General features: G+C 36.1%; 1 protein-coding gene across 1 annotated transcript in view; it reads left to right on the plus strand.

Moving 5' to 3' along the window:
• The window catches only part of LOC120304736 (POU domain, class 2, transcription factor 1-like), a 34953-nt gene extending 8806 nt beyond the window's left edge, over nt 1-26147 (plus strand). The window contains exons 5-14 of the mRNA XM_039335655.1: nt 88-214; nt 2190-2284; nt 4943-5119; nt 5681-5822; nt 6484-6629; nt 7499-7678; nt 8105-8210; nt 11121-11469; nt 11888-11976; nt 13101-26147. Of these exons, the coding sequence (XP_039191589.1) occupies nt 88-214; nt 2190-2284; nt 4943-5119; nt 5681-5822; nt 6484-6629; nt 7499-7678; nt 8105-8210; nt 11121-11469; nt 11888-11976; nt 13101-13411 (1722 nt within the window). The 3' untranslated portion in view covers nt 13412-26147. The remainder of the gene's footprint in view (nt 1-87; nt 215-2189; nt 2285-4942; nt 5120-5680; nt 5823-6483; nt 6630-7498; nt 7679-8104; nt 8211-11120; nt 11470-11887; nt 11977-13100) is intronic.
• The last annotated feature ends 1621 nt before the right edge of the window (nt 26148-27768 follow it).

The following is a 27768-nucleotide window of genomic DNA, read 5'->3' on the forward strand; positions in this document are numbered from 1 at the left end:
GGAGTCCTTCTTCCTTTGGCTTTATTTTAAAAAGGAGAAGGAGAAGGTGTTTAGTTTTGGATATCTCATATGTTTTCCTTCTTGAAGGATCTGCAGCATCTACAGCAGCTCCAGCAACAAAATCTCAATCTGCAACAGTTTGTCTTGGTGCATCCAACAACCAACTTGCAACCAGCACAGTTCATCATCTCACAAACACCGCAGGGGCAGCAGGGTAAGCAAAACATTTCTGAGATGATCTTTTAGAGTTTTTCATGTAGCAAATTCCTGTATTTTTTAGAAATTTTTAAAAAAATTGGTTACAGGCATGTTTCTTTTGGGAGAAAAAGAAACTGTTCTATTGGAACCATCAGATTGACTATAGTCATGTGATCAGAAGGCATCTACTCAGTGTTCCTTTATAAGAATCATTTATTCTTACAGTAGCTGTGAAAGATAAATGAATATATATTTTAAAATAGTTTTTTTCTAATTGCATATTGATTAATTAGCAACAAATTTACACTTCTTAGAATGTTCAGCTGGATCACCTGCTTGAAGCTTAAGCATATAAGAATAATCATTAATTGTCTGAGGTTGTTTCCAACAAATTCTATGGAATAGATATGCCATGAACATTCTAGAACAGCGGTTCTCAACCTGTGGGTTTGCGACCCCATTTGGGGGTCAAACAACCATTTCATGGGGTCACCAAACAACGCAGTCCGCCATTTTTTTCCCCTTTTCCTTAGCTGTGCTACTCCCTTTTATTCTATTGGCTTTTGAATAGAGTCTAATTCTATTGGCTTTCAAAAGCCAATAGGAATTGTCCAGGCTGTCTCTGCCCTGCTGAGCCCACCAAAAGTCCCATTCTGCAAACAGTGCTGCAAGTTGTCTGCAGCAAAGGCGAGCTGTCTGGAAGTTTCCACCCCTCCCTGCTGAGCAACTACTAAAAAGGTAAGTAAAAGAGGACCAGGGGTGGGAGATGGGAGGCCGGCGGGCACAGAGAGGGTTGCTGGCGCGCGTGGAGCCCGGCGGGTGCCTTACCTCCCTTGGGCTGGGCCAGCTGGTGGCCCAGCCGGTGGTCGGCCTGCTCCGTCTCTGCCGCTTGCCAGCTACGCCTCGGCCAGCGCAGGGGGCGGCACCACGCATGCACGGCTCTCCCGGGCAGGGAAAGTCCTCGACTTACAACCGGTTGGGCAGTCCTTGACTTACGACCGGTTGGGTAGTCCTCGACTTACGACCGGTTGGGGGTCGCGGCATTAAAAAAGTTGAGAACCACTGTTCTAGAAAACTCTATGAGAATAGTGTCTTTATATTTTGGATCTGTCCATTGTTTGCTTGTTTGTTTTTGCTTAAAAGAAGCACAAAAAGCTGGAATCAAAAGGGACATGCCTTAAACATGATTTGCTGAATGCTTTTGTTTAGCACAAAATAATCTTAATGCATTTATTATTTTTATAATTTCAGTACTGCCCAACACCACTGGCTCTGAGTGGTTTGCAGTATAACAAAAGCACAAAAACAAAGCAAGATTATATCCATTTGCTCCAGATAAAATCATGGAAAAACATATACCACATAGTAACCAAAGGCCTGGAATGTCTTTAAGGCCTTCAGAATGTCACCAGGGTAGGAATCATACTGATATCAGTGGGAATCTCATTCTAGAGAGCAGGCCCCATGATAAAGAAGTCACATTTCCTGGATTCTGATAGAGAGCACTGTTTAATCAAAAGAACATGGAACACATCAATTTTATCAGCACATGTGGACCAGGCAGAAACCAGGGAAGATGGGTGATCCTTCAAATAATCTGTTCCTATTCCATGCAGAGTTTTATAGGCTATAACCAACATATTAAATCACAGTTGGAACATGCTGGCAACCAGTACAGCTTGTAAAGTGAAAGTCTCACATAGACATTCTGAGGTATATGTATCATTCCCACACTGCTGCATTCTGGACCAGTTGAAGCTTCTTAATGGTATTCAAGGGTAGTCCCTACGTACAGCGCATGACAGTAATTAAGCCATGAGGTGAATAGAATATGACTGATTTTCTGAAGGAAATATTGGGGTTAATATAGATACCCTTTAACGCTAGGCTGGGCTACAAGTATGATACAAAAAATCTTTGCTTTTTAGAACCTGTACTACAGCAAACTATGCTAATTCATTTCATTTATGTAAATGCATTTCAATTTTCAGGTCTCCTGCAAGCGCAGAATCTCTTAACGCAACTACCTCAGCAAAGCCAAGCCAACCTCCTGCAGTCTCAGCCAAGCATCACTTTCACCTCTCAGGTCAGTTTATTGTTTGTTTATTTTGTTTTATTAATTCTGCTAACTGATGAGGATAGAAGAAATAGTGCATGATTTGAATTGTTGGTCTCATTCTTCAGGATTATCTGTAGAACCCAGGTGACCTTCAAAATACCTATCATGTCATCTTCTTTAGGGTGACACATTGCTGCAGTTGTTTCTTATCAACAAATTTACTGGACAAGAGGGGCATGGAATGACATTTCCAATTCAGTTTCATTTTCAGTTGCCTCCAAACAAATATTTGGTATGCTACTGGGAATATACCATAGTATTTTAGGGGTAAAGGAAATGAGAGGGGAATAATGCCGTCGTTCTCCCCTCGTTATAATTTCTCTTCCCAAAAACAGTCTTCATCTTGATTACAGTAAATGAGGGTGCTAGGTTAATAGCCTTTCCCCATTCCAGTGATCCTTATCATGGAAGAGGAAATAGAGATGTTCTGATCTTTTTCTCTTAAAGATCTTTCTTTCTATTATTTCATAGTTTAAGAAGAAGCTTTTAAAATAATATTTATTTCAATCCTGAATCTCCATCTGTTTATTTTCGGTGGATCATTTTGAATGCTAGCATTAAGAGAGTGAGAAGAAAATTTTATCTCTATTTGTTTTATCTATGCCATCAATTATTTTATATAATTCTATCATATCTTTCCATACCATTCTTAATTGCAAGATAAGGCATCTCATTGCTGTAGCCTTTCCTCATAGGAGCTGCTTCATCCCCCTTTTTTACATTAATTTCAATGTTGAACTGTACACAGTAGTCAAGGGCAATTGCTCCATAAATTTATATGGCAATATTATATTGGTACTCCTGTTCCCTTTCTGTATTCCATCCATGACATTCGTCTTTTGTGCAGCATTTTCAAGCTGTCCACTATTACACTGTTACATAATCACCTTTCCTGGTCAGTTACTACCAGCTCACATCCTATTAATATACAATGAATTTTAGATTTTTTAAATGCCAACATGTAACTCTTTACACGTGTTTACTTTGAATTGTATTCACTTGGGAAAGCCCATTCTTTACAATCTCTTTGGATTTAGTCACCTATTGCTACTAATCAGCCCTACTTCCATATAATTTATATACAAGTTGTTCTGAACTAGGTCCTTGTGAGAATTGAAAATTTATGCCTACTCTCTGCTCCCTGGTTTTAATTAATTGCTAATCCATGAGAGCACTTGATTATGCCTAGGACTCTTTGGTGAGATTCTTTGATCAAAGCTTTTCTGAAATTGTGAAATATCTGTTAAGCTATCCTGATACCCGATATCAAAAATATCTATCTTCATTTTTATTATTTTGAAATAATTAAAAGTATTAACTTCCTTCCAAATAGCCATTGTGATATCAATTTTACTTACATGGTTTTTCCAGGACACTGTTGATCATGTGATAATTGACACACATTCCTAGGAGTACATAACACCAATACCATACATTGACTAATTAGCTTCCAAGTAAAATTTAAAATGCTGGTTTTAAGACTATGATGTCCTCCGTGGTTTGGTACTCTTGACAGTTTCAGGACTAGTTATTACAACCTGATCTTTCCCAATCCACTTAGTTATTCAGAGAAAATCTCCTTGCACTCCCACACTTTCAAGAAACAAAGTGAATGAAAGTTAGGAGACGCTGCTTTTCAATAGTAAAACTGTTATTTTGGAATAATTTTTCAGTAGAGATTATACTGTCCCCCACTATGATTGCTTTCAGGATGATTGAGCTCTTTTAGAGAGTATTCTAGATATTTTATGTGTTATGCCATCTTGTGTAGTTTTATTAAATTATGCTGATCTTGTTATATGTATAAATTTTATCATTTAGTGACTGAATATAAATATAGCATGGATGTTTAATTTTTCTGAAACCCTGTGAGCTCCCAAGAATTATTATTGACTGTGGTTAGAAATGTAATAAATGCATAATATTCCTTAGCTCATTCACACTGCATAGTGCTGCAGTTCCCAAACTTTGCCATGTCACCCTAAGCCACAACAGCAAACTCACAGGAGCTAATTATAAGTACTCCTCGACTTATGATGACAATTGAACCCAAAATTTATGTTGCTAAGTGAAAAATTTGTTAAGTGAGCTTTGCCCCATTTTATGACTTTTCTTGCCACATTTATTAAGTGAATCACTGCAGTTGTTAAGTTAGTAACATGGTTGTTAAATGAATCTGGTTTCCCCATCAACTTTGCTTGTCAGCAGGTCACAAAAGGCAATCACCTGACCTCGGGACACTGCAACCGTCATAAATATGAACCACATATCAAGATCTGAATATAAATCACATGACCATGGGGATGCTGCAGTGGTCATAAGTGTGAAAAATGGTCACTTTTTTCAGTTCCATTGTAACTTTAGACGGTCACTAAATGAACTGTTGTAAGTCGAGGACTATCTGTACTTAGTGAAAATAATTGTTTGGTATTTATTTTGCCCTGGGGCACCATGAAAAATTTACTGAGAAAGCAAGGGTTCTGTATACCACAAAAGTTTGAGAACCTCTGGCATAGTGACATAAACTATTGAGTGCAAGTGCACTTGAATTGAACACAAGACAATTGTGTTGTGGTACATTATTACTGCACTTTTCATATTACTCTATTTTCCCATATTTCTTAGCAGCCAGCAACCCCAACACGCACAATAGCAGCGACCCCTATTCAGCCACTTCCACAGAGCCAGACAACACCAAAGCGAATTGATACACCCAGCTTGGAAGAGCCCAGTGATCTTGAGGAGCTTGAGCAATTTGCCAAGACTTTTAAACAAAGACGGATCAAACTTGGATTCACTCAGGTATGATCGCATTTCCATTTAGAAGGAATTTGGTCACTGGTATTCAGATCTGAGACTCTTAATCACTTTTCCCAATTAGAAGTGGTTTCTTATTTATAAATTTGCAATATTATTTAATGTTTATTCATACTGGTATATTTAAATAAATGCTTATTGGATATTTGGCACCCAATTTGATAAGGGACTTTTGAGGCATATCGGTTGGACTCCTAAAGATAATATGCTAACAAAGAACTTCTGGTTTAGATAGAGCTCACACTTAGTATTATGGAGCATTGCATCCATGGATATGGATCTATGTTATAAAAACATGGATCTATGTTATAAAAACATCTTCATAACTTCCCATAGAAAATCTCTTAGGTGGGATTAACTCATCTGTGGCAAGTTTTTAAGAGATATTGCAGTTGTAAAATGAACGTATTATACTGTATGCAATAAGTATCACAGACATTCTACAACAGTAGTTTACTGAAAGTGGAAAACCATCTCTCACATATTGAGTAGAAATCTTCTTACATCTGATATCCAGAACAAATTACAATCTTTTTGTCCATGTAGGGTGATGTTGGGCTCGCTATGGGTAAACTATATGGAAATGATTTCAGTCAAACTACTATTTCTCGCTTTGAAGCCTTGAACCTCAGCTTTAAGAACATGTGCAAGTTAAAACCACTTCTGGAAAAGTGGCTCAATGATGCAGGTAAATTGATGTCTAGATTTTCTCATAATTTCACAGCTGATTTCTGGAATTCTGAAAATGCTTCCTGTTAATTTTCCTGAGGATATAAGTACAGGAATATATCTGTAGAAGACTTAATGCATTATACAAAAAAAATGTGGAATAGGATTTACAAGTAAAACTAGTCAGATTTTTCAAAAAAAATATTGTGCAGTATTGGCTAAAGCTTAAAGCTTTTCCATGTCTGTGTCTTATTTATAGTTGTTTTCTGTTAAAAATAACTTCATAAGCATTGCATAAAATTTTATGTTCCTAAGACAAGTGTTAAAAATATTTGAGAAAAAATACTGAGTAGTGGACATCAAACTTTTATTCTAAATAAGGATATATGCAGTTTACCACAGTGTAAAACCATATGTTTAATAAATAAGATGTTAGTATATATAGTTGTGGGAAGTTGATTTCATTCATTGGAATTCTGAGTCTCCTTTCTTTTTGCAAGTGGGTGAGCTGCTTGTTTCGTTGGAATGGATTTGTACATATGAGCTTCAGGTCCCAAACAATAGAACTTTGGAATGTATGTATGTTTTTAGGCAAGCACAATGAATGAAATTTACTTTCTTTAAACTAACTTCCTGCTTACGTTACACTAATTACCATGATTAACTTGACCTTTTTGCAGAAAACCTCTCATCTGATTCAGCTCTTTCCAGCCCAAGTGCCCTGAATTCTCCAGGGCTGGGGATTGAAGGCTTGAACCGTAGGAGGAAGAAACGCACCAGCATAGAGACCAACATACGTGTGGCCTTAGAGAAGAGTTTCCTGGAGGTCGGTACTTGCACTGTACTATTCTAGTATATAAGGTATATCAATATATTTTTAAAAAAAAGTTGATGAAATGGCGTGCAAATGTTCATATATGCACACTGTTTTAGGACTTTTGTGGAAAATAGATCACACACAAACAAGTGCATCTTTGCATTGATATGTCACTTGCATTTTTTATATTTTTATTTTAATAAATAATTGAAGATGTATTAGAGAGAAAGAGTGTAAAAGAAAAGAGCAAAAAAAAAAATAGAAAGATTTACAAGCAATATAAAATTGAATAAGGATTTTTCAAGGTAACATTAGACTATATAAAGGTAATAGTTTTATCAGTATAGTATTTCAAAATAATTATTAAAATATTATTCAATAATTAACAAGGCAGAGAGTATAATAATCATTAAACAGAATGAGCTATTTATAAAAAATATTATCTAATTGAATAATATCTATTCTTATTGCAACAATTCAGGCAAGATTTAATCATTTAAAACCTTGTGTTAAGAGAATCCCAAGTAGTACTTTTCCATAAGTAAAATTAAGATCTAAATTCAATTCCATATCAGACTTTTTAATAAATAAAAAAGTTATTTTTGACACCGAAGGATATGTTCACAACTTAGTCTGCTATTCTTTCAGAGAATGAATCGTATGTGATTTCCAGTGAGAGGCATATAAAGTATTCCAGCAGTTAAAATATGAAGGAAACTCCACATTTATTTTACTTTGTAATAAGATATAATTTGTATCTAGCGTATCTGTGGTACTTACTTCTATTATTGTAGTTTCCTTTTAATATACCGGTAGAAAGGAATATAATCCAAATTATATCATGCAACAGAAAATAGTCTAAATGGTTTATCTTTCAGAACCAAAAGCCTACCTCGGAAGAGATAACCATGATAGCTGACCAGCTGAAAATGGAAAAAGAGGTGATCCGTGTTTGGTTCTGTAATCGGCGCCAGAAGGAAAAAAGAATTAACCCACCTAGTAGTGGTGGAACCAGCAACTCGCCCATCAAAGCAATGTTCCCTTGTCCAACTTCATTGGTAAAAATTCAAAACCATTTGAATTATGTTAGATTGGGAGATAATTTGACAACTCTTGCTAAGAATAGCAAGAGGATGATATTAATATTTTTGCTTCTAAGGCTCTCAAAATCTGATACTTATGATGAGTGGACATTAATGTACACAGTTCAGTTCTTATTATTTCTGTTTTGTAGTTGATGAAGAAAGATACTTATGCCATCTTTGTGGCATGCCACTTTGAATACTTATTTAAATCTGCCTTTGTAGTATGCTAATATATTTAATTTTGTTCTTCCACACCTAGAAAGATTAATTATTTTCTAAAGATAACAAAGGGCAGCTTCTTGTGAAAATCTAAAGCTATATAGAAGTTTTCATTTGACTCCTTTATTCATTGGTGACATCCTTTTTTTAGGATTTCAGCTATTTTCTTTTGATCTATAGGTGGCAACTACACCAAGCCTTGTGACAAGCAGTGCAGCTACCACTTTGACTGTCAATCCTGGGCTCCCTTTAACCAGCGCAACTGTAACTAGTTTGGCAGTCACAGGTAAGAGGTCATTTGGACTGCAACTCCATATAAATGCTTTCTCTTTTAAAGATAAAATTATCATCATCATGTCTACAGAGGTAATCCTGAGTGGTCACTTAACGCTCGTTCAAAGTTATGTGATCAGCGCCCCCTAGTGCTTACGAGCAAACCCCAAAATTATGACTATTGCAGCACCATGGTAGTCGTTCGCCCTTATGAGCAACCGCAGAGTTTTTGCAGTATTCACCCTATTCACTTTCACACTCCTCACAAGTGCTTCCCCCTCTCTTCCTGCTGCACCAGAGTCACTTACCTTGCAAAATATGTCTCCTCTGCCACAAATGCTTTTTGTGCTGATAATGGAAGCTTCTGGGTGCCATAATATCGTGCGAGTTCAAACACCCACTCTTTGCAAAAGAGATCATGGCCCCCGGAAGCTTCCATTCTCTGGGAGGGGGGAGAAGAGTTTGCTTCATTTGCACACTTATAGGGCAAAGCATGAAATCAGAGTCGGCCGGGCACAAGAACCAATACCGTCCATGGCACAGCTGAGCGGCTCGCAGCAACCACCTGAGCGGCCATGATCCCCCTTCCCAGCCAGCCAGCCACCCCACCCGACCTAGTCCTTGCCTGGCCGGCCGGCTGGCACAAATCCTCACAGCTCTTCTCTTCCTCCTTGTCCTCCTCACTCAAGCGGCCGCAGGAGCTTGGGTTTCTCAGCTCTATCTGAGTGGAGGAAAGTGGAGGCACAGCAGCAAGATTGCTCTCAAACAATAATACCTGGGTGCACTGCTTGCTTGTGTGTGCCAGCCTTATTGAGAGCAATCCTGTGCTGCACCTCTGCTTCCCTCCACTCAGATGGAGCCAAGAAACCCAAGCTGCTGCTGCTGCTAATAAACTTCTTATCCAAAGAGAGACGGTGAGGAAACTGGATTCTCCCTCTGTGAGCAAATGTGGCGGTTCAAAACAAAGCAAATCGCTTCATTTTCAAACGTCAGCTAGGTGCACATCAGCTTCTTATCCAAAGGGAGACCTTGGGGAAACTGGATTCTCCCTCTGAGCAAATGGGGCAGTTCAGAAGGAAGCAATTTCACTGCGTTTTCAAGTTTTTTTCGCACACAGATGGCGCTCCCCAAGATCTCCGTTCGGATAAAAGGTGTTTGAGCACCTATGCAGCCTTGGAAATGCAGTGATTTGCTGCATTTTCAAGCTTTGTATTCACACTCAATGGAGCTCCTCATCTCTCAAATATCTCCATTCAGATAAAAGGTGTTTGAGCAGCAGTGGCTTGAGTTTCTTTTCTTTCTTTTCTTTCTTCCAAGTGAAAGGAAGCAAAGGTGCACAGCGGGATTTCTCTCAATGAGGCCGGCGCACATGAGTGAGCAGCGCACCACGTTTTCTTGAGAGCAATCCTGCTCTGCCTCCAGTGCTGCTCAAACACTTTTTATCCAAACCAAGGCCTTAGAGAGATTGAGATCTGACTGACTTGCAGAGGGATCAGGAGTACTGAAATGTTGTCTCCTGTTTTGGAGGAAGCACTAAGATTATAGTATTGAGAGGTTGACGAGGAACTTGACACATCAGGAAAGTGTATGTGAATCCTGATAAAAAAGTAGCCAGTATTCAGTTCTTCAGTTGAATTAGTTGAATTATATATACCAAATGCCACATATTGCTATTTTAAAACATTGTTGATCCATGAACGGCCAGGCATAATTGGAAATAATATTTTGGATTTCTCAAAAGAAATAGACTAATTTTGAAATTGAGATAATCCATTTCAATTGGATCCTTCGGTTATATTATGATTTCTTAATGTATTTTGTTTGTTCTGGATAATCGGTTAGGAGCAAGGCTATGCTTATTCATACCAAAGAAAAGAACAGTGAGAAAAAATGTTCATTATAGTAGTTTATAAGTCAAATCAAACAATTTGAACTGAATATTTGAAATAGAACACTAAATGTTCTATTTTGACTTGACTTATAAACTAAACATAACAGTCATAAAAGCAACGGAAACAATTTTATTTATTTTTTTAAAACACATTCTGCTTTCTTAGTTAAAAAGTGAAAGATGGCATGCAAATTGAAGTAGGAACAGTAATTCAGTTGGAATACCTGATGCTGTTTATTTCTAGACACATTTTACAAACAGCTTTATAGAGGGGATGTTATAGTAATGAAACTTGATAGAATATGAGTAACTGTAGTATAGCTCAAACTGTCCCAACAAAAAATAGTTTATAAACCAACCAAAACTAATAATTCTACTTGGGTCATATCTGAACTCTAAATCTTTAAATGCATCAAGTTATAAGCATGATATTTTAGCACAGTATAGCTCAGGCTACACATTTATTCTATTATGAAAAGATCATCTATCCTTGTTAATTTGAATATTTGGTCCAGTCTTTTTGATGAGGAAGGTTTATTGTTAATCATCAAGTTATGACTCATTTGTGTGTATTCTGAAGCCTTTTTCTATCTGGATGTTTGAACTACAGTCCTCGCTTAATGACTACAATCAAACCAGCCACTTCATAATTAAGTGATGTAGTCACTCAGACATCACATGATGATGACCGACTTACAGTTTCACTTTCACTGCAGTTGTTAAGCAAGACATCACATGACTGTGACTTGTGATTTTACTGCTGACTTTTCCATTGACTAATTATTAGAAGCCAGCTAACAACAACAAACCACAGGATGTTATAGTGGTTGTAAATGTGAGAACTGGTTCTGAAGTTAGTTTTTTAGCATTGTCATAATGTTGACAATGGCAGTCATTAAGCAAAGATACTTGTTTCTGCCCTGAGTTAACCACTGTTCATACTCAAATTCTTGCTCTTTTGTTCCGTTAGAGTAACATTGGCTCCATTTAGCAATGTCTCATCCAGGTACTTCAAATATTGTATCATTTTAGGCACCACAGAAACCATACCCAACAATACAGCAACTGTAATTTCTACGGCACCTCCAGCTGCCTCGGCAGTAACATCACCCTCCCTAAGTCCTTCTCCTTCTGCCTCTGCTTCCACATCTGAGGCATCCAGTGCCAGTGAGACAACCACAACCCAGACAACCTCCACCCCCTTGACCTCGGCACTTGGGACCAGCCAGGTGATGGTAACTGCTTCTGGTTTGCAAACTGCAGCAGCAGCAGCTGCACTACAAGGAGCTGCACAATTGCCTGCAAATGCAAGTCTGGCTGCTATGGCAGCTGCGGCAGGATTGAATCCAGGCTTGATGGCATCTTCCCAATTTGCAGCTGGGTGAGTATCTTTAAAACTTGTTTTTTAAAGTATCAAGTTAATTGAGAGAACCTAGGAGTCATCACATTTCAGTACCTTTATCTAAAATATATGGTGATTAAAAATCTACCCATCTTGTTAATTCTCTGTTAAACAAAAGTATAACAATATAACCTTTGACACTTTTCCTAGTTTGAAAATATTTAGTGGAGTTACAATCCTTGTTCATATTTCTATTACTTTCATCTTCAAATATTTACAGTGTTAACAGTGTGTTATTGTATAATCCAAATTAAACAGTTTACTTAATAGAACTGTTTCAGTTCTTATAGTTAAAATTCTAGAAAAAGATACATTTTTGCCCTTAAATTAACAACTCACCTGTTTTTTGGTTTTTTTGGGTTGTTTGGTTGTTTTGCTTTGCGTCTTGGATTTGCAGAGGTGCCTTACTTAGTCTCAATCCTGGGACGCTAGGTGGTGCTCTCAGTCCAGCTCTGATGAGCAACAGTACATTGGCAACTATTCAAGGTTAGTTACTACACTATACTTTCTATTCCTGTTAAATTTCTATACTCTTTTTTCTGTTCCTTCTTTTTGAAAGCTGTAGGTATTATATATATTTAACATGTAAAAGCCCCTAGTGGAAATAATTTAACGGGGATTTATTTCTAAAGAAACATAATGAATAAAAATGTCTATTTCAGTCTATCTTAGGATAAAAGACAACAAATAAGCCTCTGATATGCATGTTCACATATTAAATTACATAAAAAAAATCTGACATGTTAACTATCTTGTAATTTGCTTCAAATTCAGTGGTAGGATCAGTGGTAAAACCAAAATACTTATATACAAAATTTCCCCAAAATGTTGGAAATATTGGGCAAATGTTACTTTCTCTTTATTTTTCTCTATCTAAAGGTGGCAAAGGTACCTAATTGTCCTGCCTCTTATTTTCTTTACAACAGCCCTTCTGGTGGGTTGGGCTGAGAGTATATGATTAGCCCAAGGTCACCCAGCCAGCTTTCATGCCTAGAACTCACATTCTTGTGGTTAATACACTAGCACCTTAACTGCTACACCAAATTGGCTGTCCTTGTGAAATGAACAGTCACTGAGAATCCCCCTTCCATTTGAATTTGGTACATATTTAGAAGTATCTAAGACTATTTGGTTTCTGAAGCTACAGACCAAAGATTTCTGAGGCTATGAGCTCAGTGATTAAAGATGCTCAAACTCCTTATTGAATCGGCATCCAAATCTCATTATGTGGTCAATTAGAAAGAATTGGCAAGGCAAAATGCCCACACTGTGACAAGATATAAAAAAGAGTTTATTATCTGCTAGCTACTTGATTAGAATCTAAGGATTCTTTGCCTCCATTTTGGAAGTCATCCCAAGTTTTTAGAAATACAAAATTTTGTGATTTTCATGATCTTTCATAATGAATCTAACGAATGTTCACTCTTCAAATCTGCATTTCCTGTGCGGTAAAAATTGTAAATTTCCTTAAGTGGAAAATGAATTTGCAATTTCCAATCGTTAAAGAGACCTAAAAAGGAAGCTCTTTCTTTTTTTTTTCCTTTTGTTTGCCTATGGTATTTTGGGGAGTTGGCTGTGTTAATGCTGACATTTATTATTCCTCTTTTTAGCTCTTGCATCTGGTGGCTCTCTTCCAATAACATCTCTGGATGCAACTGGGAATTTGGTATTTGCCAATGCTGGGGGTACACCCAACATCGTAACTGCCCCACTGTTCTTGAACCCTCAGAATCTTTCACTGCTCACCAGCAACCCAGTTAGTTTGGTCTCTGCAGCTGCAGCCTCCGCAGGGGCCTCTGGACCAGTTGCCAGCCTTCATGCCACCTCCACCTCAGCAGAATCTATCCAGAACTCTCTCTTCACAGTAGCTTCAGCCAGTGGGGCTGCTTCCACCACCACTACGGCCTCCAAGGCACAGTGAGTTGGGCTGAGCTGTGCTAACCCTAGCCTGTTTCATGCTGCAGTGAGCTTGGCTGTCAGCTGGGCTTCTGAACTGCAAATTGTGATTGGCTTCCTCCTGCCGTCTTACTGGGGACAAGGGAGAGAAGGAAAAATATTAGAAACAGGAAAAAAAACAGCAAGAAAAAGAAGGATTTAAAACTGGGACAAACAATTGCCTAATTTTATAAGAAACACTGTCTTTTCAGGATTGCTTCATTGATTGGAGAACTTTCTAACCAAAAATGTACAAAAAAAAAAGGACTACTTATCATTTCCAGCAGTCTCAGTGACAAGTTAAGGTGGGTTATCAACTCAAACATAGGAATGGGTTTTCTTTTTTCTTTTCTTTTTGATCTGAATATCTTTTTTTAATTATCTTTTATTGGTCTGTTGTACAGGCCATAATGTCATACAAGATGTTTATAATCTTATCAATTGTGTTGGGGATTCCTTTCTTAACTGGTACAGTTTAGGCAGGCCTGTATTACTTGTGTATCTCTTTATGATTATTATTTTTTTATATATAAAGAGAAGAAGAAAGTTTGGACACATTTCTCTTTGCTCCTGGAACAGTTTCAGTGAGCTCCCATGCACTCAGAGGGAAGAGAGAAGAGAGGGAAGCATGTGAATCACAAATATCCTTTATAATTTTCTTGGTGGAGTGTTTTCTGAGATTCTCTCAGAAGTGTTGGCAATTAAAATAAACATACTGAGGCTCATGTGCGAAGATAGTCCACACATGTGAGGTGGGAGTTTTGTTTATACAGCAGTGTGTTCATCATTTTTGGCCAAATCTAGCCCTCATTTGCACGTCTTTGGCTCTTGTTGATCCAAGGGGGAAAGGATTTGGCTTTTCAACTTTTGTGCTGACAATTCTCTTATTTCCTAATTGCATGGAAATTGCCACTTTACGACTTTGGAAATATTTCTGTTATTTACTTTCTCAGGAGACTGCCTATATTGCTGATAACTCACATGCATCCACTAAATCTTCTTACCAGCTGTTTGGCATAGGATTTCAAAAAGCTGCATTGGCTCATCTTTAGATATTTTTTTTCTGGAGTCTCTTGCTTTTATGATTGTATTAAAATTATTTTGAGTTTAAAACACTTCTGTTCCAGAAGCAAACTGGGTCACATGAACAGGAAGTACCATTTATGCCAACACAGCCATAAAAAGCAGCCTTGTAATCTTGTTCCATTGTAAACAATTTGTAGTGTTTTTACCATTGCTTGCTGCTGTGGGAACTGGTGGTAAGGGATGATTAAAAAAACAGGCCAACTTGCTGTGGAATATGATGAGCACTAGCATGTTGCATGTATTTTGCAATGTTTCATGCTGTTTGTGTTTTTTGCTACTAGCTAAATCATTTATGGCAGTAAACATCTCTACTAAAGAGGGAAAAACTGTTCTCAAGCATCAAGTAGTATGTGCAAACAACTGCTGACAATGGATGAGAGAGAGAGAGAGATGGAGGAAAGGAGACAGAAATGATATATTGACCTGAACTCATATTTTCTCAGATAAAAAGAGGTTGGATCACTACTGCATAGCTGGCACTTTCCTATCCCTTTGATCCAAATTGGAAAATATTAGAACTGTTCAATGTTCCTTTCTATTAATATTTGGAAGAGGGGGAAGAGGGACGAGGAAGTTCTTAAGCTCACATAGCTGCAATCCATTCCTTGCCCCCCCCCACATATAATCTTGTCTCTGATCACCTAATAACAGAAAGAGAGTTCATTTCTATTGCCCTCTCCAACTGGTGACCGCAGTTTGCAGATCTGCATTAACTATCAACTGGCAGAAATCTGTCTCCTCTCCACTACTATCATGCTGCCTGCTCTCTGTTCATCTTCAACTTCCTGATTCACAAGCTATTTAAATATAAGAAACTTATTTCCTAAAACTTTAAAAAAAAACTTGTGAACTGTTAAGCAGGGAAATGAGCAAATGTCCGTCCACCGTCTTTAATGTGTGTTTATTTTTTTTAATGTTTTATTTTTTAAAAACTAAGCTTGAACCAAAGTCAATTTCTAGCAAGCTGCTGTACTAATGGACTAGTTTGTATAAGTGCAGTTCAGATGCAGAGAGGTGATAGATGCTACTGACAATTTCTTTTCATTTGTTTATTATTTTATGTAAAAATTGCTGCTTGTTTTAATCTTTTGGTGGGGAAGAGGTTGATCTTTTTGTATATCCTTAGGACAAAGTCTTAACTTGATTATTTTCTAATTTCCATGGTTTGGGGTGGGTAAATAGAATGACAATGGCAAATGCTTACTAATTTAGCTGATTCTGCATTCTCCATAGCAGTTTGGATCAGTATAAATCCTAGGATATGCTATCACCATAATTCTAGTCTCAATTATAATATTTTGTGTCAAAGATTTAATTGACTTATAGCAACAGCATAGTGCAGTTAAAGTAAGAAGACAGGAGAATATTCAAGATGCTTGCCTGTAGGCCATTATATTGACTAATTTCTACCAAAGGAAATATTGGTCCAGTAAATGTTTATTTTGTCCATTGAAAAAAGGTTTTGCTTTTTTATACACGCACAAACCCACATATAATTCTAAAAGCAAAGAAGGTGACTTTTGATTGTGTTTGCTCATCCATAGGCTTCAAGGTAAAGGTCCTATGGATTTAATGAACCAAAAAACAAAAAAATATCCATTTTATCATCATAAACATTTTTGAGAAAATTCAGGGAAATTAATTTGGTTTGTCTGCCTGCAGTTGATTAGGTTCACTATTTTTTGTTAGGTGTGAAGGTATAGAGATACTCAGAATTCTAATTAGCTCAGATGATTGCTATAAAACATAACTATTTTAATTTGCTCATATAATGCATGAATCCAACATGCATTATATGAACTTATTTATAAACTTTTTTTTAGACCTTTCCACTCTTCCCTATGTCGTACAAATAGCTACACATCTAAGAGGTTTTATAAGTCTTATGTCAGAGAAACTGGAAATTGAGAAACAGACAAATCAACAGTTGTTTGGTTGAATTGTAAGGTTTATGTTTAATTTAAGTGTTTCGGTTATGTATTTGATGAGTTATCAAGAGATTACTTAAAATTTCCAATAATACAAAATACTGGAGTTTTAATGGTTATCACTATTATTTTGCCACCTATTCTACTCAGTAATATGCATGCTCCATAAATTAACATATAAACATTATTGCACAGTCTAAAATAATTGTAAGCTTCCATAATATTGTAAAAGTTACAATTGATTTAAAACTTCAGCAGAATATCAGATGTGTATAATTAGAGAACATGTAGGAATAAACAGTATGGAGGTCCAGAAAACACAAACATATTCTAGAAGTTGTGACAACTTTCAGATAGTCACTACAAACGCAGTTTATGCACTCAAAAATATGTTCACTGTATACATATTCTCTAATAACTAGAGATGATCACTTATTCTATCACTTGAGTTAATTACCTGAGTTAATTGTGTTCCAATCTCTCAGTGTTCTAAAATATGAGACTGTTTCCATTTCATAGCTAGGTTATTTTGTTGTCCTATTCATCAATTCAATGAAATACAATTTTATAAACCAGAATTTGCAATGTTGTTCTGGGACCTTATTACCTTACTTTACATTAATCTTCTTTTATCTGTTATTCTTCAGAGAATTGGATCACCTTTCCCTTTGCCTCAATACAGAAATTATACTGGTTGGGGAAAGTGGGGATTTCAGTCCAGTGCATTTGATGAATTTCAGATTAGAAATGATTGCCACAGAAATTTATTGTTGATTCGTGGTGAAACAGATAGATTTTTATCCTAGTTTCTTCAGTCTTTGTAGCTGCAGATAATTTCTGAAAATTGAACAAGCTGCATTCCTTTCAAATCAGGGGAAAACTTTTGATTACGTGTAATGAAGCTAAAATGCCAGAATGTTAAAGGTATAAAAAGAACGACATTTTGAGAAAACGAATCTCTTGACAAATATTTTAAGAAAGCAGTCTGAGGTTGATCTAGCTTGTGAGCATTTACAGTCATTGTAAATACTTTCTGTAGTAAGAAAATTGTTCTTCTACAAACGTATAGCAGGTGTTGAAAACATTAAACCTATGAAGTTTAGAATTTCAAAATTAGCTTTCCATTTTTCCTTTTGATCATGTGCTACCAGTTTATACATTATGGATTTCATGTACAGTGTTCATATATGCAACAAGCATCATATGAATATTTTTTTAACAGTTCACTTTTGAAGAGCATAACATTCATGCTTTTCTGACATATTATGGCTCCTTTTTGTTCAGGGCTTGAACTTTATGTAAGGCTATTAAATGTAGACTTTTTTCCTTTTTTCCCTTTCCTTTGGAAATGTATAAATCTATCTACATAAATAGCCATTGTATTGAAACACAACTATTACAGCCATGCCAATAAATTGTTCAGATAGCCTGTTGGTTCAAGAATGTCTTCTAGGCCACCTGCAGTAAGTAGCTCAACCCACATTGACTTACATAGTTCAAATTGAAGAGCTAGATCTCCAGAAAACATAATATCAGCTAAGTTATTACTAGTTCATGTTTTATTGTAAACATCATCTGGCAATATATAATATTGAATCTCTGGTCATTTGTAGCTTAATGCTTCAAAGCACGAGAAATCAAGCCAACAGGTCCCTTTGTTGAACTGTTCAAATAACACAGGGAATGAGCGCCTATTATTGTTCAGCTTGTTTTAGCGACATTGAGATGTTTCTCTTGAATACTGATACCTAGGATCTGTAGACTGACTATATATGAAATATGGATTATATATCTCAGATATGACAGCACTGGGATACTGTACTCTCTATAGGAACTATTTGCCATTTCTCTATCTACTCCATATACAGGTCTGTATGTTCAGTAGTTTTATTTGATGCCTACAGAAGGTTGGAAATAATACAGTGATCAATTAATACTCCCAGAATCTAAGTAACCATTAAGAGAGTGGGTCACGTTCATGTTAACTTTAGGCAACATGATGTGGCAATATAAAAAGGCAAGATGGATAGGAAGAATTCCTTTAGAGGAAAGTGCAATCCCAAGCTACATCTTATTACTAGCAACAGAGATCAGATCCAGTCCCTTAGAAACAATACATGCTGACCCAAGGATGCATGCATACTTTGTGGAGGAGACCATACTTTAGAGAATTTTAATGTAGTGAATGAGGGTTCAGGTGAGGGAGAGAAATATAACAGTCTTTCTTTGCTGCTGAGAAACACTGAAATCCTGAAGGTTGGATCCACTTTTTCAGTTTCAGTTGCCGGAGGAAATAATGTTGTACCCTGACTTGGTAGAATGCATTAAATTGCATTACAATAAATGTAAATTTTATCTATATACTAGATAATTCAGCCAAAGATGGTATATGTCATTTGAAGATATAAGGAAGAGCAGAGGAATTCCAGAATTTCCAATGCTAGACACCAGGCTTAAAATCCATCGTTGCCTTATTCTCCTTAACTTTTCTTTTCACTTGTGTATGATGTGTGGAAAATTTACTCAGATAGTCATTTTTATCTGGACTCTTTATTTTTTATGTCTATCCTGATTGATATTTTACAGCAAACAAGAATCTAGAAAAATGTAAACTGGTTCTTTGTTAAAACATATAAACTGTATTTAATTCACTATCACTTTGATTGGCAATATTTTTATTTAGTTTAATTCTGACAGCAAGATATAATTAAACATATATTTGAGAGAGAAAAAATATTGCCAATATGCCAATTTTTCAAGCCAAAATTATAGAAATTATAAAAATTTTGCCAGTGGGTGTGCAGCCAGCAGTGGACAGACTCTAAAACTATGTTTGGCATTTGGTAGGGGGGGTGTGTGGAACAGGATCCTGTTTTACTAAGACTACTGAAAGATGGAATTTGAGTCAAATGAAATGTTACGGGGAACAAAGTAGTAAGCAAAGCATATATTTCTAGAATCATTTTTGCATAAAAAATGAAGCTTGTAAATGGTGAGTTCTGAAAAATATTGTTGAGGTCTTGCTTTAGGAAATCCTCTTTTAATTTAGCAGTGGATTCACATGAAAATAATGCAGTTCCCCTTGTGACTTCAAACACTGAGAGATTTTGCATAATAAATATGTAAAATCCATTTCTGACTAGTTATCATTTGGCAAACTGAGGGGGTTTGATCTGGCCATCTTGCTTTTGGAGCTACCCAACTATATTGGTAGTGCAAAACTAAATACATGACTTTTTTCTATTTTGTTACATAAAATGAATAATAAACCATGCTAGTAAGGGCATTTTTCAGTTACATTTGCTTAAAATAATAATGTTAGCATTAAATTCCAATTCTCAATAATATGATTCTTACACTATTGATGGACTTAAAAAATGCCGTAAAAGAATATCCTTGACCTGACTCTTTCCAGTTTTATCTCAAACATTTGAAATGTTTATACTTAATCTGTATATCCCTATCTGTACTTTTTAGTATATAAATCCTACAAGGATTTAAACGTTCATAAATGTATATAGGAAAAAGTGATCATAGAGTAAACACTACCAGAAGTAAAATCTGTTGATAAAAGTTGTCTGTGACCTTAGGGTACGTTGGCCAATTACGTAAAGCTACGTTCTAGTATTCTTAAAGCAATACATTATTTTAAAAATTCAACTGCATAATTCTTGTTCTGTGCAGCATTGGGGCCAAATTTAACTTGTCAACATTTCAGATGATTAAGTGGGAAAAGTTAAATCATATCCCTGAGTATTTAAGTTGGATTTGAGTTCCTTTGTTAATGGCAAGAAAAGAAGAAACACAATTGTAATTAGTGCCAATTCATTGTTTTCTTGAATTCTTCTTACTTTATTATGACTATTATTGGTTTTTAACATGTTTTAATGGGGTTTTTTTAATTGTCCGCTTATTTTTTGCTATTGCTTTCAAATTCCTGAAGTCATATTGGGTCTAAAATGAAATTTTCATTGTATTCCATATTTCTATTAGACCATTTTAAACACACACCATGCAATAAAAACAAATTTCTATTTTCATGACACAGAAAGACATCTAAATCAACTGTTAATGAAAATCTGAAATCAAATCAATCTTTGATTCATTTCCCACTCCCTGTCCAAATTACAGTGTATACTGTAAATAGAAAGCTCAACTTTTAATTCTGGTTAATTGTTAATAGCCCATGCCAGACTTTTATTCCCTTATTTAAGAATATGAAGCTATTTCACATATTTAGATTTTTCCTATATGAAATACTATCTCCCATTTAGGAAACTATGACATAAATATGCAGTGAACGCTTATCTTTGCTCTGGGAACACAACCTGCATTTCTACTGCATGCACAGAGATTTGCTCTTAAGGCAAATTACAATGACCTTTAATTCACACTGGAACTAATGTAGCTTTATTATTGAGAAGGAAAACTATTTTAAGATGTTTAACTTTTGCTATATTTGTAGACGTCTCCTTGCACATTCTGACTTCTGTGCAAATCTGTGTTGTTGAACTGAAGGTTAGTATGTTTGCTATATATTTTCTCCCCAGGGGAGTAAAATGAAGACATTTTGACTGAAATAATTCGGAATATCACTCTGTCCCTTCTCATCTCTTGTTTTTAAAGCAGGCAATGTTATAGGATTGTAGAAACAATGCCTTTGGTAGCAGCTGGTTTTCTGGCACCTTTAAAAAGATACCTCAGCATAGCTTTAGTATTGTTTGCAGACTGAAAAATCAGGAGAGAGCATCTTTATAAATAGTGGAAGTAACTGTAGTGGTAGAGTTTAGTTAAACGTCTGGAAACCCAGTGTATATGTATTTGGAAATCTGTGTTTTACAGGGATGGTGTTGGGAAGAAGCAGATTATGTTGACTATGCTTAGAAGGTAGGAGTATAAAAAACATTTCGAACTGTTTCAAGTGTGAAACTTCATGACACTGTTCTGACTACAAAAGGCCCAAATGTTTTGGAAATTCTTCAGGGTTGAAACAGTGCTTCACGTTCAAATAGCTCCCTTTCAGGGTTGAAATACTTGCAAAACATTCAGACTGATTCAGCCAGTAACTGATTCAAAATTGGAAGTTTTAACAAGTTTTACACTTGAATAGCAAGTACACTCCTACTAGAAGGCAAGTGTTGCTTACAACTTCATTCTTTCTCTTTTTTAATTTTATCTTGCCAAAGGAAGCAGACTCTTACTCCTGAATCTGGGATTCTTTGATTATTAATAATATTCAGTATATCAAACGACAGTATATAGGTTACCAATTTGACTTGCTATATTGTGTTATTTGTACACACAGAAATAAAATGATCAATCCATTTCAACCTGTGTAGTTGCACTAGGGCTGCTCTTAAGCCAAGATGTTTAACTTGGGGGTGGGAGTAGAAGATTTCCATCTAAATCAAATCAGAAAGTTATTGTAAAATGGTTGCTTTTATTCCCACCCATTTTGCCATTGATTGTAGTGCTTAATAATAAATACTTTTTAAATAATTTTTAAAGTGACAATGTTAACCTTTTCTAGACCAAAAATTGCAGAAGATAAACCAAACTAAACACTAATCTCCTCTTAACACTTAAATATAGTGTACAGGGGGGGGGAGATGATCTTGTACGATAATCCTTGGGAAAAAGGATTTCTTACTGAATAGATGATTATTCTTGTTATAATTTTGCTGAGAGGCTGGGTCATTTTTTGCAAAGAATGCATATTTTGGTTTGAAGACTGAATTCTTTAGATTTGTCTATTCCATCCTTATTCTAACGTATTCTTTAGAATAATATTAGTGTGTATGTGTATTTGTTGCTGGCATATTATTTGAGAATGAGGGACTTAGACTGACTGGAGGGGAGAATTTCCAATGGCTTTTATGCTTAAAGGCACTGGTAAATCTTTGCCAACTTTCCTGTTTTCAGAGTGTCTTAAGATTAAAAAAAAGGTGGTCTTAGAAGTTTATATTGATAGCTTTTTTCTTTGAAGACATAATTTATAGTGGTTTTTCTTGTACAAATGGGCTTAATTTGGCTGATTTCATTGAGGACATATTGGAATCAAGAACTGATTAAAACAAAAGCCAAGGTCATAAGCTATTATTTGGAAACAGGGAAACCTGAAATATTAAAAAAATGCATCATCTTCTGGCACAGTTCAGATATACTGGGTGATGTCTTTTTCTTTACATAATGGAAATGTTGGAGATAACTGGGGTTTTTTTACTCACCAAAAGAGCTTTCCATATTCTCACATGATGTGCTGTGGCTTGATTAACTGCAATAATCAAGTTCTACGTACGCTTCTATAAAGAAAGCAGTTGTGTAATTATATATGGATTGTCCATTTCTTACTTTGTAAATCAGCTAGAATGCATAACCTCACTGAAAGCTTTAATAATAGATTTGGTGTTCTGACTTTATGTAAAGTAGTATTAATATTGTGTGATTTTCCTAAACTAGTTAGATTTATAGGTAGAAAATAGGAAAATACGTTCAAAGATAAGAGCACTTGGAACAAAAGATGTTGAAAACAAGAGAGGAAGGAAATGAAACGGTAGGTGGGATCTTGAAAGAAAAATTCTTAATGGAGAGAACTGCAATGATTCTCTTCTGCCTTATTTCTAATCTTTGTTTGCTGAAGCCAAAATATTGACTTAAAGTCTGTTGTGAACTCTTCCTCCAATGTTCATTGTCGCAATCTTCTTCTGACACCAAAAATAATACTGCTTTTTCACTGGGTAAAACCCATTAAAATAAGTTTTCCGAATAATTTCTAATTTTATTTGATATACCAGAAAGTTTTCAGCACTGATGGTGCTGGTCATAAGAATACTATAAGTTATTTGATATATGTTGGAATGTATAAGTCTGCATTTAATTAAGATATACATCAAGCAAAGCTACTTTTTCAGTAGGTTTGTAAAGGGCATTATTGTGGGGCAGGAAGCCATTGTTTGCCCTGTATAATCCTTATTATGATTTTAAGGCTTAAGATTCAGTTTCTCTGAACTGCAAAGAAAACATACCATAGATATCGATATGGCAGTGCATAGATAACTCTACTTACTTAAAACTCGTTGGAGAAGACTTGCACTTTTCTCTAAAATCCACAAGGCAAAAGATCGGGTACAAGAATCTTTTAGAGCATGATGAGACATTTTCACTCCTTGATCCTACCATGTTGATGTTCCATTTCCTTTTTCTGTAATAGTATCTAAGCTAGGTATGAATAGGTGTCGGATATTTATCCGCCACAGGTACAGGAGCTGTCGTATACCTCATTTCTAACTCGTAACCGAGTGACTTGCTTTAACTTTCTCCAAACCCTACAGAGTTGCCAAGTCTGCCACCCTTCCTTTAATTAGCATTGAACTCTGGCCTATAGCAAACCGTGACCTGTAACCTGGGGACAGATCCCCCAAAGCCTCTGAACGTTGCTGCTTAAAAGCTACTGCAAACTGAGGGCAAATTGCAATCTTTTATTTGTTTTGGTTACTGGGGGTCATCTTGTAGTCTTTGAATAACCATCTCTTTCCCAGCTTGTGCATGAAATCTGAATGCTGCCTTCTGCCACCTCCTGGCGAGATGACAGGGCTCTTGTTTTCCAGGATCAAGCCAGGGCCAACTTGTGTGCATACATACCACTTTCTACCTTTTATCCTGTTGTCTTTGACTGTCACTCCTTTTCTAAAACATGTCCTTTTATTATTTGACAATCTTGTTTATTTGCCACCTCTTCCCTCTGGGTTAACCAAAAGCTTTATCTATGCTCTTTCTACCATTTTAGTTTGAATGTACTTTTCCCCATGCCTTTAGAAAGGGACGTTTTGCCAGGTCACGGTACCCTGCTATATGCTGAGGGGGGCGGTTTCTTTGTTTTGTTTTGTTCTTTTAAAAAATTCCAGCCAAAACCAAAGATTTCCTAATGATTGTATAAACTCAAAACAAACAAACAAACCAAAGACAAAGGGCATCTTCAGCACCAATCAAATTCGGGAAGCCATCTTTTCTGGGTGTGCAAGAGATGAATCCCAAAGTGGCTTTTGCCTTCCAGTCCAAAATGCAGTAGATGGCTTGATCTAAGATAATGTGGATTTGGTCAGCAAGGTAACTTTTCTCCCACTCTGTTTGGGATGCAAAGTACTCTTACAAGATTACAAATCCAAGGGGCGTGGAGAAAAGCTTGGAGAAATGTGATGGAGCTTTATATATTGGTTGTGAAGCTGAAATCCTTGGTGCATGATTGGCTGCTCTGGTGGGTACTTTTAACCCTTTGTGAGCTGGGTGATAAATTGATTGATACATGCTAGGGTGCACTTCTGAGCTTCCCCCCGCCACTGCTTGGAAGAGGTGTCCTATTGTGAGAAATATCTGAAAAAAAAATTTTTTTTTCTTCTTTTCTGCTTTTTCCTTTTTGTTGTTTGTTCATTATTTTTGCAGCACCACTGTGCAACTATGCATTGTATTTCTCAACATTTTTGCTAGGTAGATGTCTATGACTTTTTAAACTTTGGGGGAGGGGGGTTGCCAACGAAGGAACTTTTTACACAAATCTTTTAAATCTCAGTTAAGTAGGGGTGTTTGGTTCTAGGATCATACAAGCTCTATCCCAAAGCAAAATCCAAATGTTAATAATATTAGCCTGATGCAGATACCAAAGATAATTTCTTTCCTGCAGAACCTTAGACTTGTGTATTAAGTACAATTACCCAGCACTTGCATTAGTCTAACCTCAGTAATTCCAAAGCTTAGATGTATATTTTGGTATATTTCTGGGATATTAAAAATGTGTTTAAATTCTTGTTTGTTTCTGTGTAATGCTCTTAAAGTCATAGCATGGAGATAATTGATTGTCTTATTCTTAGTAGTTTGAAATAATAGTATTTTTGTATGTTTTGGGTGTGTCTATGTATGTATTAACACAATAGTTTTCACTGCCTAGGTGTTCATAATTGAGGAAAAATGTACATAATCTGTAATTTCCATCGGATTGTCAATTTAGATTGCATTTTCTCTTATTGCCATTCTGAACAGAGAGATTTTTTTTAAAGAGACAGCATGCTTATATGTATAAAATTGAACCTTTGCCCTACTCAGAAGGCATCGTCCATTCATATCCAAAGGTGAGATAAGAAGCCAGGTAAAGCCGTTCACTAAAGGGTAATCCATGGTTCTGATGTCATAACTTTTTTCTTTTTGTTACAAGAGAATTATTTTGCTCTAAGGCAATCAATGGACGCATGGCTTAGAAAAATGTTTATTGCCCTTCCTCTTGCAAAACCTAGTATGTAATTTTTGTGGACTACACAGCTTCATGTACATTGATCAATAGATTTTTTTTTCTGCTGATTCTTTTTTTAAATGATCGTTTGTATAATTTAATTTGGAATGTACGTCAACTTAAAAGAGTTGTTTACATATCGTACAACATTCATTCTTGCTTATGGTCAGTCTGAGATCCCTATCCTGAGGGAGATCAAAAGAATGCTGTCTCTTAAAGATATCTTCTGTTTTCCCCCTAGTGGCTGCCTGCAGGTGGCTTGTGGGCATTGAGAAACTGTTGATTACAGTGAATCAGGATAAAAATGGTAGGTTTTGTGTACATGCATTTGTCTGCTGTAATTTTTATATATATGAGACTTACTGTAACTGTACAGTTCATTTCTGTTGTAAACGTCATTAAACCATTTTTCCAAGTGTTTTAACAATTATGTGCGTGTTTGTGGTTTTTAAACAAGTACTAGAGACAAAATGAAATGCCAATATCTAAGTTTTCTACTATCTTAAATTGATCTTATTTTCTGCCAACTGTTGTTTTTTTTCCTCATGGGAAAGCAAAAATAGGTAAGCTTTTCTCTTGTTTGCGTTATAATCTAAAACAGGCATGTCAAACTCGCAATGTCACGTGATGTATCGTGACTTTTTCCCCATTGCCGGCAATGGGATGGGCACGGTTTCGGCGTGATGCATCTGGCCTGTGAGCCGGCAGTTTGACATGCCTGATCTAAAATCATAATGGTATTCCTGATCATTTGATAACTGATTATGTTTTACAGTGGTTTTCCACTCTGAGCTGAATGTATACAACTCAGTTTTTTTCACTGTTCAAAGTAGCCTTTCTCAACCTGATATCCTCTAGATATACTGGACTACAACTCCTGTCTTTCCTAGCTTTTAATAGCAGCTAATCCATGATCAAAGGATATCAAGACAGAGTAAGCTATTCATAAGAAAGAGGATGAAGATACATTTTATATCTATGTACCCATATACACAGTTGCACATAACTTTTTTAAATTGTTGCCTTTTATGTTTTTAAACACCCAACTTCGAACTGGCAATTAATTTGTTTAAGATTATTTCAGATATATCATCTTTTGATTTCCTTATAGAGAAGTATTTGTGATATATGTTTTTTAAAATGTTATTAAATACATTAGAATGTCTGGTATAAAATTTTTGTAGCATTAGATGGATTGAATAAACATCAGCTGCTAGCCTTTACAGGAGATTGAGTTAATTCAGTAACGTAGTATTTTCAAACTTTTTGAACTTAAGGATTGCCCTCTAAATGTCCAGTACCACAGTCCAGAATTTGCCATATCCCTGAGTCTTTTGAATTTGATAATATACATACACATTTAACGTTGTTGTTGTTAGTTGCGAAGTCATGTCCGACCCATCGTGACCCCATGGACAGAGTTTCTCCAGGCCTTCCTGTCCTCTACCATCTTCTGGAGTCCATTTAAACTCACACCTACTGCTTCAGTGACTCCAGCCATCTCATTCTCTGTCGTCCCCTTCTATTGCCCTCAATCTTTCACAGCATTAGGCCTTTCTCCATTTAACATTGAAGAGGGAAAATATAAAAACTGCTGTGATCAGAATTCCAGCTGCCAACTCCCAATTCTTTGACTGGACATCTCAGTTCCACCTAATAGTGGGCAGATTACATAGCACTCCCAGAGCATGGCTACAGAGTAGTATTCTCAAGTATGAGTTTTTTGCTTACCTTCAATGAAGCTTTGCTGGATTTATTGCCCCTTTTACAAAGCATCTTTTTAAAGTTTTGTTGCATTTTCTGTACATGATATAGAGATGAATTCAATCTTGACTCAAATCCTAGGGCGAAATGAGGCAGGTAAACATAAAACAGATACTCCAGGGAATTTAAATGTTTGCAGTGGGTTTACTCCCAGTCCTAATTGTCCCTAATTTTACTTAGACTCTCATTTCTCTTAATGATCTGTAACCCAGTTTTATTTTTTATTTCACTACTATTGTAATGTTATTCTGGTCTGTGTCTTTAATAAAAACTTTGCTTTATTTG

Source organism: Crotalus tigris, unplaced genomic scaffold (genome assembly GCF_016545835.1).
Source record: "Crotalus tigris isolate CLP2741 ecotype Arizona unplaced genomic scaffold, ASM1654583v1 scf7180000017646.2482762, whole genome shotgun sequence".
Classification (NCBI taxonomy): domain Eukaryota; kingdom Metazoa; phylum Chordata; class Lepidosauria; order Squamata; family Viperidae; genus Crotalus; species Crotalus tigris.